Source organism: Silurus meridionalis, chromosome 21 (genome assembly GCF_014805685.1).
Source record: "Silurus meridionalis isolate SWU-2019-XX chromosome 21, ASM1480568v1, whole genome shotgun sequence".
NCBI classification, from domain to species: domain Eukaryota; kingdom Metazoa; phylum Chordata; class Actinopteri; order Siluriformes; family Siluridae; genus Silurus; species Silurus meridionalis.
The window spans coordinates 9,094,528-9,110,587 of NC_060904.1; the positions used below are offsets into that span (position 1 = coordinate 9,094,528).

Here is a 16,060-nt window from a genome sequence, read left to right on the forward strand (position 1 = left end):
CACAGGAGCTGCTGAAACAATTCTACTCTGCCATTATTGAGTCTGTCCTGTGTATATCTATAATTGTCTGGTTTGATTCAGCTACCAAATCAGACATCAAGAGGCTACAGCGGACAGTCAAGTCACTGTTGAGAAGATTATTTATGCCCCACTGCCCAATCTCCAAAAGTTTTACTCATCCAGAGTGGAGAAAAGGGCTAAGAAAATAATTTTGTACCCCACACACCCAGCCCACTCTCTTCGAACTGCTGCCTCCTGGTCAACACTACAGAGCCTCGTCCACCAGAACAGCCAGGCACAAAAAAACTTTTTTTCCCGCAGGCTATACTCAGCATGAACAATTTAAATATTCATAACTACACATTATCCATCATAACTGCCACACATTTGTACATGGAATCCAAATGGTCTATTTGTAAATTAAGCTTCAGGTGGTGGAGCAGACCTGTTTGTGTCTTTAGAGATGTCACACTGTCCACTGTGGTTCTCCCTATATCCACTAGCCCCACTGGGACTCGATGCCATGGCACAGCCGTGGCTGATGCTGCACCTGTACGCCTTCCTGTATGCCTTCCTCAAGAAGCCTTCATGGGAGATTCCTCTCAGGAAGGGATCTCCTCTCTTAATCAGGGGGCACAATAGTTTACACCCACCCGAGCGGTGGAAGCTGTGGCTGTGGCCCCTGAAGGGGCACAGCTTTGAGGTTCTGGTCTCTTCACCGAGGTAGTAGATACCATTCTTCAATCCAGATCTCTCTCCACGTGGAGGTTGTATGCGGCAAGATGGTGCCTGTTCACTGTGTGGTGCTCCCGGTCAACCCAGTCCACTGTCCAGTTGGTTCAGTGCTGGAGTTTTTGCAGGAAACGGCACACATAGGCTGAGGCCTCCTGTGGCCGTAGTGATGAAGGTTTTGTCTGAGCCCCCCCTTCCAGCCTTTGGCAAAGATTTCATGGAGGCATTTGTCCATTAAGGCCACGTTCTTGCTGGCTATCTGCTCTCTGGGGCGAGTAGGTGATTTACAGGCCCTTTCTGTGGCCCCCTCTTTCCCGGAGTTCGCTCCAGGCATGACCAGTGCCTTCCTGCACCCTAGAGCGGGTTACGTCCCCAGGTGCCCTCGGTCCTCCCATGACATGTCAGGCTCCAGGCATTCAATCCTCCTCCATTCCAGACCCCAGACCAGAAGAGACTAAACCGGGTGTGCCCAGTCCGAGCACTAGACTGTTATGTTAACCAGACAAGTCCCTGAAAGAATTTGAAACAATTGTTCATCTACTATGGCCCTCTGAGGAGAGGCCTTCCTGCTCATAAGCAGATGCTCAGTAAATGGATTATTGACGTTATAGGTCTCCCCGCTCCATTCGAGGTCAGGACACACTCGACCCGGAGTGTGGCAGCCTCCAAGGCTTGGTTCTCTGGAGTGTCCCTCAAAGACCTCTGCGACGCTGCGGGATGGTCCACCCCGCTTACCTTGTCAGGTTTTACAACCTTGACCACTGTGCCATTCCGGACACCTCTGTCCTTCGACCACCTGTGAGTGTGCTCATTCACACTAGTCAGGGACTGTTCGGTGTAGTGGGATTGGACTCTCGCTCCCAAAGCGTTACGATGCAGCTCGAGTTCCTGAAAGGGAATGTCTCTAGCTTACATATGTAACCCTAGTTCCCTGAGGGAACAAGACGCTGTGTCTCTATGCCACACCTCCGGCGTCCCATCAGCACTTCTTTCTCGGTTACAGAAGCTGAAGCAGGCTTCTCGCCATGTGTGTTTTATACTTCCTGGTCCTGATTTGACTAATTATTCAGAGCATGGACAACGCAGTCTCGTTCCCAAAGCGTTCCAAAGCAGTGTCTTGTTCTCTCAGGGAACTAGGGTTACATATGTAACCTAAAGACATTCTTATAAATTTTCAGATTCTATCAACATCTCATTCCAAATAAGAAATACTATAGCCGAAACCATGAAATGCATGAATGTAATTTTTTTCTAAAGTAGGTTCAATCAAATTTCAATTATATTCCTACAAATATAAAAACTGAATCCAAGTAATGGGTTTCATTTGGCCAAAGACCGAATTACAAAAATTTGGAGAAAGACTAGCATGTACTCTCAAGACAATTTGTAGTACTTATTTTGAGGGTCAGTAATTGATTTTAATTGAGAACCATAATTATTGAATATGTTAAAATCTAAATTATTTAAAAAAAATTGTTGTGAGGTAATGGAATATTTATACTGTGGCTGTGGGATATAAAAAGGTGAAAGCTAGTCCAAATATTGAATGGATAGGATTAAACAAATTTTATCAATACTCTACCTAACCACAACCTTAAATGGTGTTTCACTCTGCGTAATCATATGACAATCCTGACAAAGTAATTGATAGTTCTGAAAGCCTACAGTCTGTGCTAGATAGAAATTAGCCCCAGTCTCTACAGTGTGTTCTTATAATGGCCAGTGGTGCTACATCACTTACAGTGGCTGGGTACTTCCAATCAAATTAAAATCAACCTCTTTAAGCTAATTTCCAAAATAAAGGTTAAGATTTCTTGCTCATTAATACTAGCCAGCACTGGTTATAAAAACTCTGGAATGTGACATTACATTTTTAAGGGAATTTTAAAGCAAAAAAAATTTTTATTTTGCTTTCCATCCCATCTTCTGCCTGGCTGAGTGAACAAGTCATGCTGTAAGCCATGCACTATAAAGAAATGTATTTGTGTGCAGGCATGCCAAAATCTTTTTCTTTTTTTTTTTATAAGAAAAAAGATATCATGGTGTGGGCCAATATAGCACACAAACTACCATGACCATACACCACACCATGAATCGCAAGGTTTATTTGACCTCAATAAAAATAAGCTGCTCGCAAGACTGCTTACACAACATGCTTTTGGTCTGAGCCTCAGTTTAATAGGATTCTGCAAAAAAAACAGAAAATACAGAAAGTGGAAAATAAATGTATATAAATGTTTCAGGTCACTCTCACAGTGCACATTACTTTTTTCCAAATCATTTGGAATGATAATTTTATGAAATGTAGGGAGCAGGTTACAAAAATGAGGCAAATTCACACACACACACACACACACACACACACACACACACACACACACACACACACACACAAACACACACTCACAGAAGTATTCCTCCCGGCTGCTTATTTGCATATGCTACATCTGTTGACAAATCTCCAGTTTTATTGCAATTTCCTTTTCCTAAATACGTATTTAAATATTTGAACTGTGTGCAAATAAATAAGAATATTCATTTTTACAAATTTAAATAGATCTTTTTTGCACTTATGTTTGTTTTACTTTGTTAAGCATATCATGATTTATCATAGCAATATGTTGGTTTCACACAAAAAAATATGCTGGCTTCAGTCTGTAAAGTATTTGCTGTGTTTCTTTAAGAGATGCTGAGTAAAAAATGTTCCATATCATTAATAGACAGAGGGAGAGATAGAATGAGGGAGAAGGATTAAATGATGGATCAGAAGGATGATAGGGCTGATAACTGATCTGTCACTTTCAGAATATGGGCTTAAATCCTATAAACCCACACCAGAATAGAGAAATCAATATATAGATATTTCTTTTTTGTCTTTTTTCCTTTGAGTCTAAAATTAAATATGTTTAACTTTAGAACAGCAGTAGAGAGGCTATGTGGTTTTCTAGGACTCAAAGTAATCGGGGCAAAAGAAGACACAATTTGGCACACTGGTTAATTCACACTACAGACTCCTTTGCATCCCACAGTGTTCACTTTTCACATTACATATTACCCACAGTTAACTACATAATTTAAATAGCAAGTGCATTTTTAGATAAATTCAAACATGACTTTAACCCCTAAAATTTGTTAATGTAATAATTTGTGCAGTCTTTCAAAAAAGTAAAAAAAAAAAACACATTTCATATTTTTAAACTGTCTGTTCTTCTAATCAATGAACTGTCCATAATAAAACTGTATATCTTATCTCTTTTCAATCTGCATTATTTTTAATGACAAATGCTTAAATAAATTATACAAACAATGGTGTTAGGAAAGTAACCTGGGGATAGAGGAAATTAGCCATTTTACATTTTGACTATTACTGATTTATCTTTTTTCCATGCAAAGTTGCTGTGATTTATAATAGTACACATGCAATACCAGAATTCATATCACTAAAATGTTTTCACTTTTATGTTTGCCAATTCTAGTTATTGAGGGGTAAGGCAACTAATTGCATGCAGGTTTCTTAAAAATAATTGCCACCCTACATGTCCTGCCAATTTTTCTTTTAACCATTTGTCCATCCATTTGTGGCTGTTGATTCACTGGCTTTCACATTGCCTACATTTCTCTAGAACTCTGGAGAGTATCTATGGGATGAAGAAGAACGCAATTATGTTCAAAATTGTTACTTTGTAATTAAAAAAGCTTGCATGGTACAATTTTCCATCACCATGAAGTCCGAAGACCGAATTAGTTTCCACTACTATGAGCCAAGAACAAGAGTATGTACATTTTTGGTGAGCCTGTGCCCATGACAGCCTCAGATTCTTGTTCTTGGTGAAAGAACCCAATTTGATACTTTAGTAGCCCATGCAGCTCAAAGTTTAATGTGTTGTGCTTACTGAAATGTTTTCTGCTCAGCAGAAATGTTGTAAATACTGATTATTTGAGTCATTATATCCTTCCTGGAAATCAATCTAGTCATTTGTCTCTGACCTCTCTTATGAACAAAGCATTTATACTGACCACTCAGTTGTTAGCAGAAATATCTTGTACACTCTAAAAAGTGAAATCCCAGGAGATCAACTATTTATGAAAGATTCAAACCAACACCTTCTGAACCAAAATATATGATATAATTAATGTCACAGAAATCTCTTGATTCTGGTGTTTAAAGTGAACAATAATTGAAATATGTATAATTTGTATAGTTTTTTGTGTTTTCACCAACTGCAAATACCTGGTTGATAAATAATTAAATTATTATTAGCTGTACATGCGATCATATTAAAGAGCATAGTGAGTGTAAATCCAAATATTATTACAATTATTAAATTGTATTGAACTGAATTACCCAGAAGAAGAATTGTTTTTCCCAAGGTTTCTTCCTCATGCTAACTCCCTGAGATGGGAAAAACAATTTTTCTTCAGGGTAATTCAATTCAATTCAATTCAATAATTTTTTTATTTGTAGAGCCTTTAACAATGGACATTGTCTCAAAGCAGCTTCACACAGATAATATGGTAAGAAAGCATAAATTAATATGTGTGTTATTTGTAAGTGCATGGTTTGTACTGTTGTCTGTTAATACTATTACTATAAATAGTGCACTATTTACAATTTTATTTGCTGAATGTGTTTGCTCTGACATTACAGCCATCCCTGCCTGGGATTCTAAGGCTGCAAATTTGCCTTGTTCTCAGAGTGGAAGAGATGGCATACTCTACCCCCAATCAATCACAGCAACACTAGCCAATCATGGGTGTCTGTGACCTGTAAATGTGAATGTGCAATTTTTGCTCTTCTCTCTAACTATCATTTAAAAAGAAGATTAAATTCAACCAATTAGTATTAACTCTGAGTCAAACATTTTATGTTTTATTAAGGTGACAGGATTAGTAGTTTAGACAGGATATGTTTCAATAAGGTGACAGAAGATTTTTTTCCCATTTGCCACAGCACCTCATTAACCATGTCACATGATTGTTTCACAGTCTTTTAGTCCATGTTTAATGTGCACTGTGGAGACGTCCAAGGAAGGGGCTCTCACCCTGGTTTGAACCATATCCAACCTCCCCTTCCCTACTTGCAGATCACCTGCTGAGGATGGTGGTCTGCATCACTCTTCACTTTGCTGGATTTCACGCCATCATTCCGCTTTGCTAAGGAAATCGCTCCTCCACTTGTTACATAGTGTAATGTCGATCCCCCCTTGTTTAATAGGGATGACACTGCTTACCCTTTGGGCTCCACCGTGATCTTTGTCCCCCCCTTGAGCTTCAAAGAGGTTGTTATTTCCAAAAACCCAAATAGAGCGAAGGATACCTTTTCTGAGTACCCAGAGCACACATGAAGTATGTTTTCCATCAGCAACTGCACCTCACTAAACCGTGTCATGTGGTTGTTTGCACAGCTGTTTTATATTCTCTTGTAATTAGCACTTACTCTATATAGCCTCACCTTTCACTACACTGTTTACATATCATTTATCTTTCCATGTTTTCTGGTGTAGCTCATAGTTCATGTTTGAGATTTTAATCCTTTTATTTTTATTTAGTTATTTTGTGTTGTGTTTCATTGTGTTATACATTTGTATGTTTAATAAAATGTTTGCACATCTGATTTCTCACATTCATTAGACGACACAATGGTGTTAATACATCAATTATTAAATAGTTTTTCTTTCAAAATATGTTACATAAAAATAGATAAGGATATTAAATCCAGTACCAATGTCATCTTATTTTTTATAGAAAGAAAAGGGGGCAGAAGGTATTGTTTTTATATATAAATTTGTGTAAGAACACAAGGGAGTGCTTAGAGAAACCTTTAATGAATGAACCCTTGAGAATTAGAAATTAGATAAGGTGCTATTTAAGGAATGTGTTATTCCTCCACAGTGGAATACTCCAAGTGGAGTCAGTAAAAAAACACACACACACACACACACACACACACACACACACACACACACACACACACACACACACACCCCAAAAGCAGATTTTAACCTATTGTGTTTAGGAACTTTATTATAGGTATCTCTAAATCTGAACTTTTGATTTATGTAAAGAACAGTTAAGAAAGAAATCATAAACAATAAAGACAAAATATCACCTCCCAAATCTTACAGGTCTCAAATATGCCATTATTTAAACATAAACCAATTAAATCCAAAGCTATGCATTTAATGCATTTAATGATTAACAAAATAGTTGGCTTTTCTTAAATCTGATTACATATGTCAAATAATGGGAGTTTTCTTGATATTGGAGAAGGATACAAATGCTGAGATTTTTTCTTTTTTTAATTTAAACAAAACAAATACAAAATGGCTAAAAAAGAGAGTCTATAAGATGAGACTATGATCGGATGAGTAACAAACAATATGAAGGTAGAAGCTAGAAGGAATAATTAAGAATAAAATCAAAGCAAGATCAAAACTGTGAAACATGACATAAGAAAACATGAGGGTGAACAAACACAGCCTGGTAATAATCAGTACACTGAACAAATTACTTTGCAAAACCATGACTGTAACAGGGAGTTATATACATAAAAAGGGTAAATTTAAAAAAGTTTTAAACACTTAAAGTATGTAAGGGAAAAGACAAATCACAAAACAGGGTGGAGACAGGACAGAAATCAAAACAAAAGCATGGCTATACAGACCATGCTATAATACAGGGGAAATTGCAGAGCACTACTTTACATACAACTACGAAAAGACGGAGTTACGATGGGGTTTTGAATAATCAAACTAATCAAAATAAAATATTAAAAAAAAATACTTGCATACCACAACGCATCTAAGTTTCTATACAGGTTCTAGTTGCAAACTTAAATCATTTATTTTTGTTGAATATATAAAAATCATACCTGCTGACACCCGGTTGAGCATGTGAGTGAGAGGACACAGATGAAGTAAGCTCCTGAGCATTTTATCTGTATTTAGCTGTATTTTTTTTTCAGGCAACCCAAGTTATCTTTAGGTACTTGGCGCCTTTATTTTCATTAGCTAAATTTATAACTGTATTCAAAAAGGATATATGGCTTCTAAAATACAGTGAAAGCCTAAATCTGTCAACGACTGTTACAGAGAGTCATGATAACCAGCTACCATTTGAACTGAAAAACCTCTGCGTCATTCTGATCTCTGATCTAACAACTACCATTGCAATTCAGGCTCTGGTTATTAAGTCTTTTGAATTGTTTTAATTCAACTATTGCATCACAAGGATGGCATATTGATGAGCTAGGTCAGCACCTGAATGTTTAAAGTGACCGCATTGTATCGCTGGAACAGGCGGTAAAAAAAAAACTAAACTAGGCTAATAAACAGCACACCGACAAAGTGGAGGACTTGGAGTTCCGCTCACGACGAAGCAATTTCCGAATCTTTGGCATTACTGAGCGAAAGAAAGGGAGTGATCCAGTTGCGTTTTTGTCATAGTTCCTTTAGGATATTTCAGATCAGAAATCTTTCTGTGGTCCGCTGTTGGAACGAGCTCACCACGTTGGTCCTGTGGCTTCAGCTAAACGCGATAATCAAAGACCCACAGTTATGATAATGCGGATTCACTACTTTCGTGATAAATTGAATCCAACTTTTTTATCAGGACCGCAAAGTCTTTCCTGACTTTAACTCCAGCGTTGCTGAGAGAAGGGCAGCGGATTATATGCATATTTCCAGTAATATTGGTAAACGTTTATGCTCCAAATTTGATAATGCTCTATTCGCTTAAAACTTACTGTCAAGGGACAGTGACTGAACACACAACTCTTGATATTTGGGGAAGGTCTAAACTGTGTTATTGACCCAGTTATGGATAAATCTAGTACTGTATGAAGTGTTCCTCTTCTATGTCTAAGCCTAAGTCTTTTATTTACAATTTGTACAGTGTCCCAAATTTTTTGGAATCGGTTTGTACTTTAACCCCAGATCCTTTAGAAATTAATTAAATATTTAAACGTTTTAATTCCTTCTTGTACATAGCTGAAGCCTCCTGGTACTGTATATCAGATAAGATGAACCAATTTCTTGGAGGTATTGCATGTCCCATAGTTGACCCTTCATTAGCATCTGAACATGACATCTTAATTAACTCAATTAAAGTAATTAAATCAATTAATCTATTGCAATCAAAGAAATCGCCAGGCCCTGACAGGTTTCCTCCAGGTTTTCCAAATTTTTACTTAAAAAATGCTGACTAAGTGGGGGCCTTGAATTACCTAACCTTATGCATTATTATTGGGCAGCTAATATTAATAAGCTGATGTTCTGGGTGCGTTCCACCAATCTGCCATGGTGTCTCTTAGGGCAAAGTCATGTATTTCAACATCCCTCTCTGCTATGGTGTTTTCCTCCCTTCCTACCTCAGAGGCACGCTATACTGATAATCCAGTAGTGCGTACCTCTCTTAAAATATTTTATACATTTTGGCATTATTTTAAATTTACCTCAACATCTACCATGGCTCCTATATGCAATAATCACCTTTCCCCTCCTTCACAGATTCTACATTTACATTCTGGGAGAAGAAGGATCTAATGCTTTGAACACTTTTTCAATAATAACGTTTTTACGACCTTCTCCGACTTATCTTTGGCATTCAGCTTACCTCCTTCTCACATTTTTCTTTTTTTTTTTTTTTTTATAGACACAGACATTGTGCCTTATCCTGTTTTCTGGGTTTCCCTCTTTACCTTCAAAATCTGCATGGGAAGAGATGTTTGGATTAACTCACCATGTAATTAGTGTCATCTCTTGAATAAAAACTTTGACTTGGTCAAAGGACAATTCTTATAATTAAAAAATTGCTAGTACTTGGGAAGAGGACTAATGGACTGTCTTCTCAAAAACTTATGCTCACCGAGACACTGATAATTTCTCACCTCACACTTTGTTATTGCACAGACTGTTTACACAAACCTTTGCTCATTTGCACACTGCTCTTCTTTGTATTGCTGCTCACCATTAAATTATTACCATTGTATATATACCCGTTCTCTGTTTATAGTTATAGCAATTTATTATGTTCACCGTTCCATCCTCCTGTAAATCTCTGTGTATAGTAATAGGCATCTGTATATCATGTTCACAATACATATACATATTCATCTGTATATTATTGTTCATAGTACATATATACTCATATTCATCTGTAATTATATTCATAGTACATATATTAATCTGTATATTATGTTCTTAGTACATATATATTCATCTGTATACTACATTTATAGTACATATACATCTTTAAATTACTGTTTATAGTCTATATTTCATTTTATTAAACTATGTAAATCATGTAAAAACTGTATATCCTGCACTTGCTGCTATTGCACTCTGGTTAGACCCAAACTGCATTTCGTTGCCTTGTACTTGTACATGTGTAATGACAATAAAGTTGAATCTAATCTAATCTAAAAAGAGGAATTAGACCTAAAGTTTGATGGTTACTGGGACAGGGTGTTAGATAATATAGGCACTTCCACGTCATGTGCTAGATTCAGTTTTATACAATTTAAAATGGTCCATAGAGCTCATTTTTTAAGACTTAATTATTAAAGATGTTTTCCAATGCTCCCGACAAATGTGAAATATGTAAACTTTCACCCTCTTTCCTAACAAGACATCTGCCCTTTAATTGCCATTTTTGATGTTCCATCTCGGTGTCAACCTTTAACCCACAATCAAGGTAGTGTTGCCAGTTTTGCATCTTTGCTTGCTCGGCAAAGAATATTGTTATCTTGGACCTCCCCACAACCTCCTTCTATATCAGTATAGCTTAATCTTATGATTTAATTTTCTTTTAAAAACTTACAAAAAATCAATTATATTATTAGAAGCAGGAGGGAAGGCTTTTTTGAAAAATAGCATATTGGGATTATTGGGTTAGTTGGGATGAGATTGTTAAAAAAGTGCAATTTTGCAATAAAGATACACTATACATGGAAAAAATTAAAATAAACTTTATACCTGCTGTCATGAAGTGAATAAATTAAAATACTAAAAACGTTTAGTCAAGGAGCTTTTATGCATAATTACGTATTAACAAGGCAAGAAATGTTAAATGCATGTATGTAAATAAATCTAATGATTATTACCTATTGGTATGATTATTACAAAGTTTTAATATAATTGCAAAATACAACACATGCTCTTTGTTGAAGAGCATTAACATTTGTGTCATTGCTGTATCATGCTTGTTAGATGATAGTAAGAGACTAATGGCCATTGGGGGAAAAAAGCTGCCATGAGGGGGCGTCTGCAAAAATGTTTAGGTCGGTGCAGTGTCATCCACAAGAGCAACATCCACAAGAATGAAAGAACCCAAGGTTTCCCAGGAGAACATCACACTGCCTCTATCAGCTTGCCTTCTTTCCATAGCACATCCTGGTCCCAGCTTCCCCCTAGGCAAGTGACATACAGTGAGGAAAATAAGTTTTTGAACACCCTGCTATTTTTCAAGTTCTCCCACTTAGAAATCATGAAGGGGTCTGAGATTGTCATCGTAGGTGCATGTCCACTGTGAGAGACATAATCTAAAAAAAAAATCCAGAAATCACAATATATGATTTTTAAACAATTTATTTGTATGATACAGCTGCAAATAAGTATTTTAACACCTGTCTATCAGCTAGAATTCTGACCTGTTAGTCTGCCTTTAAAATGTCCACCTCCACTACATTTATTATCCTAAATTAGATGCACCTGTTTGAGGTCATTAGCTGCATAAAGATACCTGTCCACCCCATACAATTAGTAAGAATCCAACTACTAACATGGCCAAGACCAAAGAGCTGTCCAAAGACACTAGAGACAAAATTGTACACCTCCACAAGGCTGGAAAGGGCTACGGGGAAATTGCCAAGCAGCTTGGTGAAAAAAGGTCCACTTTTAGAGCAATCATTAGAAAATGAAAGAAGCTAAACATGACTGTCAATTTCCCTCGGACTGGGGCTCCATGCAAGATCTCACCTCGCTGGGTCTCAATGATCCTAAGGAAGGTGAGAAATCAGCCCAGAACTACACGGGAGGAGCTGGTCAATGACCTGAAAAGAGCTGGGACCACCGTTTCCAAGGTTACTGTTGGTAATACACTAAGACGTCATGGTTTGAAATCATGCATAGCACAGAAGGTTCCCCTGCTTAAACCAGCACATGTCCAGGCACGTCTTAAGTTTGCCAATGACCATTTGGATGATCCAGAGGAGTCATGGGAGAAAGTCATGTGGTCAGATGAGACCAAAATAGAACTTTTGGGTCATAATTCTACTAAACGTTTTTGGAGGAAGAAGAATGATGAGTACCATCCCAAGAACACCATCCTTACTGTGAAGCATGGGGGTGGTAGCATCATGCTTTGGGGGTGTTTTTCTGCACATGGGACAGGACGACTGCACTGTATTAAGGAGAGGATGACCGGGGCCATGTATTGCGAGATTTTGGGGAACAACCTCCTTCCCTTATTTAGAGCATTGAAGATGGTTCGAGGCTGGGTCTTCCAACATGACAATGACCCGAAGCACACAGCCAGGATAACCAAGGAGTGGCTCTGTAAGAAGCATATCAAGGTTCTGGCGTGGCCTAGCCAGTCTCCAGACCTAAACCCAATAGAGAATCTTTGGAGGGAGCTCAAACTCCGTGTTTCTCAGCGACTGGCCAGAAACCTGACTGATCTAGAGAAGATCTGTGTGAAGTAGTGGGCCAAAATCCCTCCTGCAGTGTGTGCAATCCTGGTGAAAAACTACAGGAAACGTTTGACCTCTGTAATTGCAAACAAAGGCTACTGTACCAAATATTAACATTGACTTTCTCAGATGTTCAAATACTTATTTGCAGCTGCATCATACAAATAAATAGTTACAAAAATCATACATTGTGATTTCTGGATTTTTTCTTTTTTTAGATTATGTCTCTCACAGTGGACATGCACCTACGATGACAATTTCAGACCCCTCCATGATTTCTAAGTGGGAGAACTTGCAAAATAGCAGGGTGTTCAAATACTTATTTTCCTCACTGTACATGCACCCAACATGATTCATCAGATCAAGCTAACGTCTTCCATGGCTCCTTGGTAAGCAACATAAGCATTGATGATGGCAATGCCTCCAAGGCCATCACTTAACTTTCCAACCAAAAGTCATGGCTAAATTCAGACATGCATGCACTGCTAAGGACCCAAGGTTTTGCCTTAAGAGCAGGTGACAAGGTGGCCCAAGAACAGCAAGGGCAAAACTGTCCATTAGAGATGCAAAGCATGCACTAGCCACTTTAAAGGCACACACCACATATACAACAACTACAGGACATCACCTGACTGTGAAAGAGATGGCTTCGATACAGATGCAATGAACAGCTTCTATGCTTAGTGTGAAGTGCCGAGCAACGTAGAGTCTAGGAAGACCACCCCTCCTCCCAAAAACAAGGTCTGTCAAGCTGTCTTTTGAGACAGCTGATGTGAGAAAATCTCTATGCAGAGTCAACCCATGGAAAGCGGCTGGACCAGAAAATATTCTTGGCAGAGTGCTCAGAGCATTTGCAGACCAGCTGGCAGAGGTTCTCAGTGACGTCTTTTTGTAAAGCTATCTTCTTTATCTTGCCCTATTCAATGATAATTTTTTTTAACCCATATGGCCACACTAAACACTCATAAGGTCATATGGTCACAATCCATTCAGAACATGAAATCAAACTGATCATCGTTGTATTAGAGTACCACTTATGTAAACATAATTGTGTCAGTAAATGTTTGATAAAACAATAAGTTTAACAGTCAAATCAAGGTCATTTACAGAATAAAAAAAATTAAAATAGTGAAATGAGACTACTTCCAATGAGGCCTGTGTGTAAAATACAAATATACACAAAGAAAACAGAGCCTTTATATTGTTTTTTCTCAACATTTGCAACTATATTTTTAAAATGATGCTTGTACTCATACACTTCCATTACCAGATTCAATGATAACTGACACTACAATGTTCAAAACATTTGTGTCTGGCTTTAGTTCTAGATTTGATTGTTGAAAAAAAAAATTATCTTGCATGCTGTATCTTGAAACAAAATATGAGTAGCCAAAAGCTTTTGGAATTTCTTTATTTAGATTAGACTACTAGACTTCTTTACTACTAAGTTTAATATTAAAACTAGACAATAGTTTAGCACTAATGTTTTCTTTTGTTGCAATCTTTTACTTTTCTTTAAACCACTTAAATATATTTTTTTATACAAATTATTTGCCTTGATGCTTCATTTAGTCCATTTAACTACTCACAAAGCATTGTGTTTCCCACGGACCATTATTACTGATGCACCACTGGCATAACTCAGGAGCGCTTTTGCGACACAGATAGAGGGCACAAACTTTGCATAGAAAAAAGTGGTGTACGCATGTTTCCTGCCCCATTTCATGTGTATGCCACTTTCCATGCCAAGGTTGTGCAGGCTCATAATGCTCATGTCTGCCGTCTGTGTTTCCAGGTTGTACGTATGCAGAGCTCAGAGTTTACTTACAGGGGTGCACTTTCTTCCATCAAGTTAGTTTTTTTTAGAAAAAACAACCTTTGCTTGGGAAGTGTTTAAAAGTGAGACTACTGGACAGATAAAAACAGAAGACGCTGCAGAATGAAAAATGGGGGAACAGAGAGCAAACAGTGAGGGGCGAGAAGAAGATTCAGGCCAAAAAACGCGATCAGAAAGTTTTCAAAGTTTGTGATCATTTCAAACTAAAACAAAAAGAAAACAACATACAGTGCATTTACCTTTTTTTAAAGTAATTTTAAATGAATGTATATATATTTTTATGATTTTTTAATGTATATATTTGTATTTGCATTTTGATATAATATGTCAATTATATGCACTAAATGGGTTTAGTTTTCACAGACTGCAAAATCTGTAATAAAACAATAAATATATAAAATAAAAAAAATCACAAAAAAGGAAACAAATTCATTGATAATTTTAAAAGAACCATCTTATTTTCTCATGTATACTTAGTATTCCTCTTTAATGAAGAAAAAGTATTTCCAAACCGATTTCTTTGATTAATTGATTCACTAATCAGTAGAATACTCGAATATTTGCCATTAAGAATGGTAGAAAACCCCCCTAATCCAGGTGTGCAAAGCTTGTTGCTTCATACCCAAAAAGACTTGAGGCTGTAATTGCTGCTAAAGGTTACTTCAACTAAGTACTGAGTAAAGGGTATAAATACATTTGTATGTATATTTTTTATAAAAAAGAATTGTTAAAACATTTCTTGAATTCACTGCAATCTATTTGTACTATCTGACCCTTTTAAATATCATTATAGCAAATATATTTTTACTGAATGAAAATAAAGCATACAATATGTTTGTTTGCTAAGAACTAAAATTGAAAACTACTAGTTAAAGAAAAATGGATAATATGGTCATTTGCTTCTGTTTCACCAAAATACAATTTATAGCACAAAGAAATAAAGAAGCACTAACACACACACACACACACACACACACACACACACACACACACACACACACACACACACACACACAGACCTTTACCTGAGCCGATCCTCCTCCTTCTTGCGCAGTTTCATATCCCTCCGTACCACTCGGAGCACATGTTCTGCCTCATCATTAGTCAGTCCTGAAAGGTCTATTTTCCGTCCCATCTCTGATCAGGATCACAGGTCACAGGTCAAGCAGGGTCACCAAGATCTCCGGGGGCAGGTTATTGAGAAAGGCCTTCCTAAAAACAGCAAAACACTTTGTATTTACTTGGTATTTTCCAATTTTTTTGAATAGTTGGAATTTGAAAAGAATTTAGGCAATGTTACAGTAAAGATTGCATACACTATATGGTTTTGGACACCTGACCATCACACCCATATTTGCTTATTGAATATCCCATTAAAGATTTAGACTTCTTTGCTTTCATAATAACCTCCACTCTTTTTGGAAGGTATAGCAGTAGACCTTATGGGATTATTATGACAATTTAGCTATGATGTGATGTCTATTAAGTTGTGAGGGTTTTTGCCATATCAGGCTTCAATCCCTTGCCTTATTAGGATAAACCCAAAATAAGTAAAAATTATTTGGTCATTTTTAAAAGTTCAAGTGTTGTATTTAAATAGTTTTTTCTATCTAGTGACACCATCACAAAATGAAATCATAGAATAATATCACATTAATAAAGAAACAAATTGTATACAACACATTAATACATATACACTATGGAATTTATTCTATATAGCATTACAGAAATAGTTGATTAGTAATGAAAGTGGTGGTTCTGCTACACTTTAACAATGGTCCCTAACAGTCATAACCACACAG

The 16,060-nt window shown here is 37.0% G+C and overlaps 1 protein-coding gene across 4 annotated transcripts in view; it reads right to left on the minus strand.

The window, feature by feature from the left end:
* Positions 1–16,060, minus strand: part of myripb (myosin VIIA and Rab interacting protein b) — a 117,845-nt gene that overhangs the window by 87,606 nt on the left and 14,179 nt on the right. For 3 of the 4 annotated variants that reach the window (XM_046833850.1, XM_046833849.1, XM_046833847.1), the window contains exon 2: positions 15,284–15,470. In XM_046833850.1, the coding sequence (XP_046689806.1) occupies positions 15,284–15,393 (110 nt within the window). In that variant the 5' untranslated portion in view covers positions 15,394–15,470. The remainder of the gene's footprint in view (positions 1–15,283; positions 15,471–16,060) is intronic. The other variant, XM_046833848.1, reaches the window with a different exon arrangement.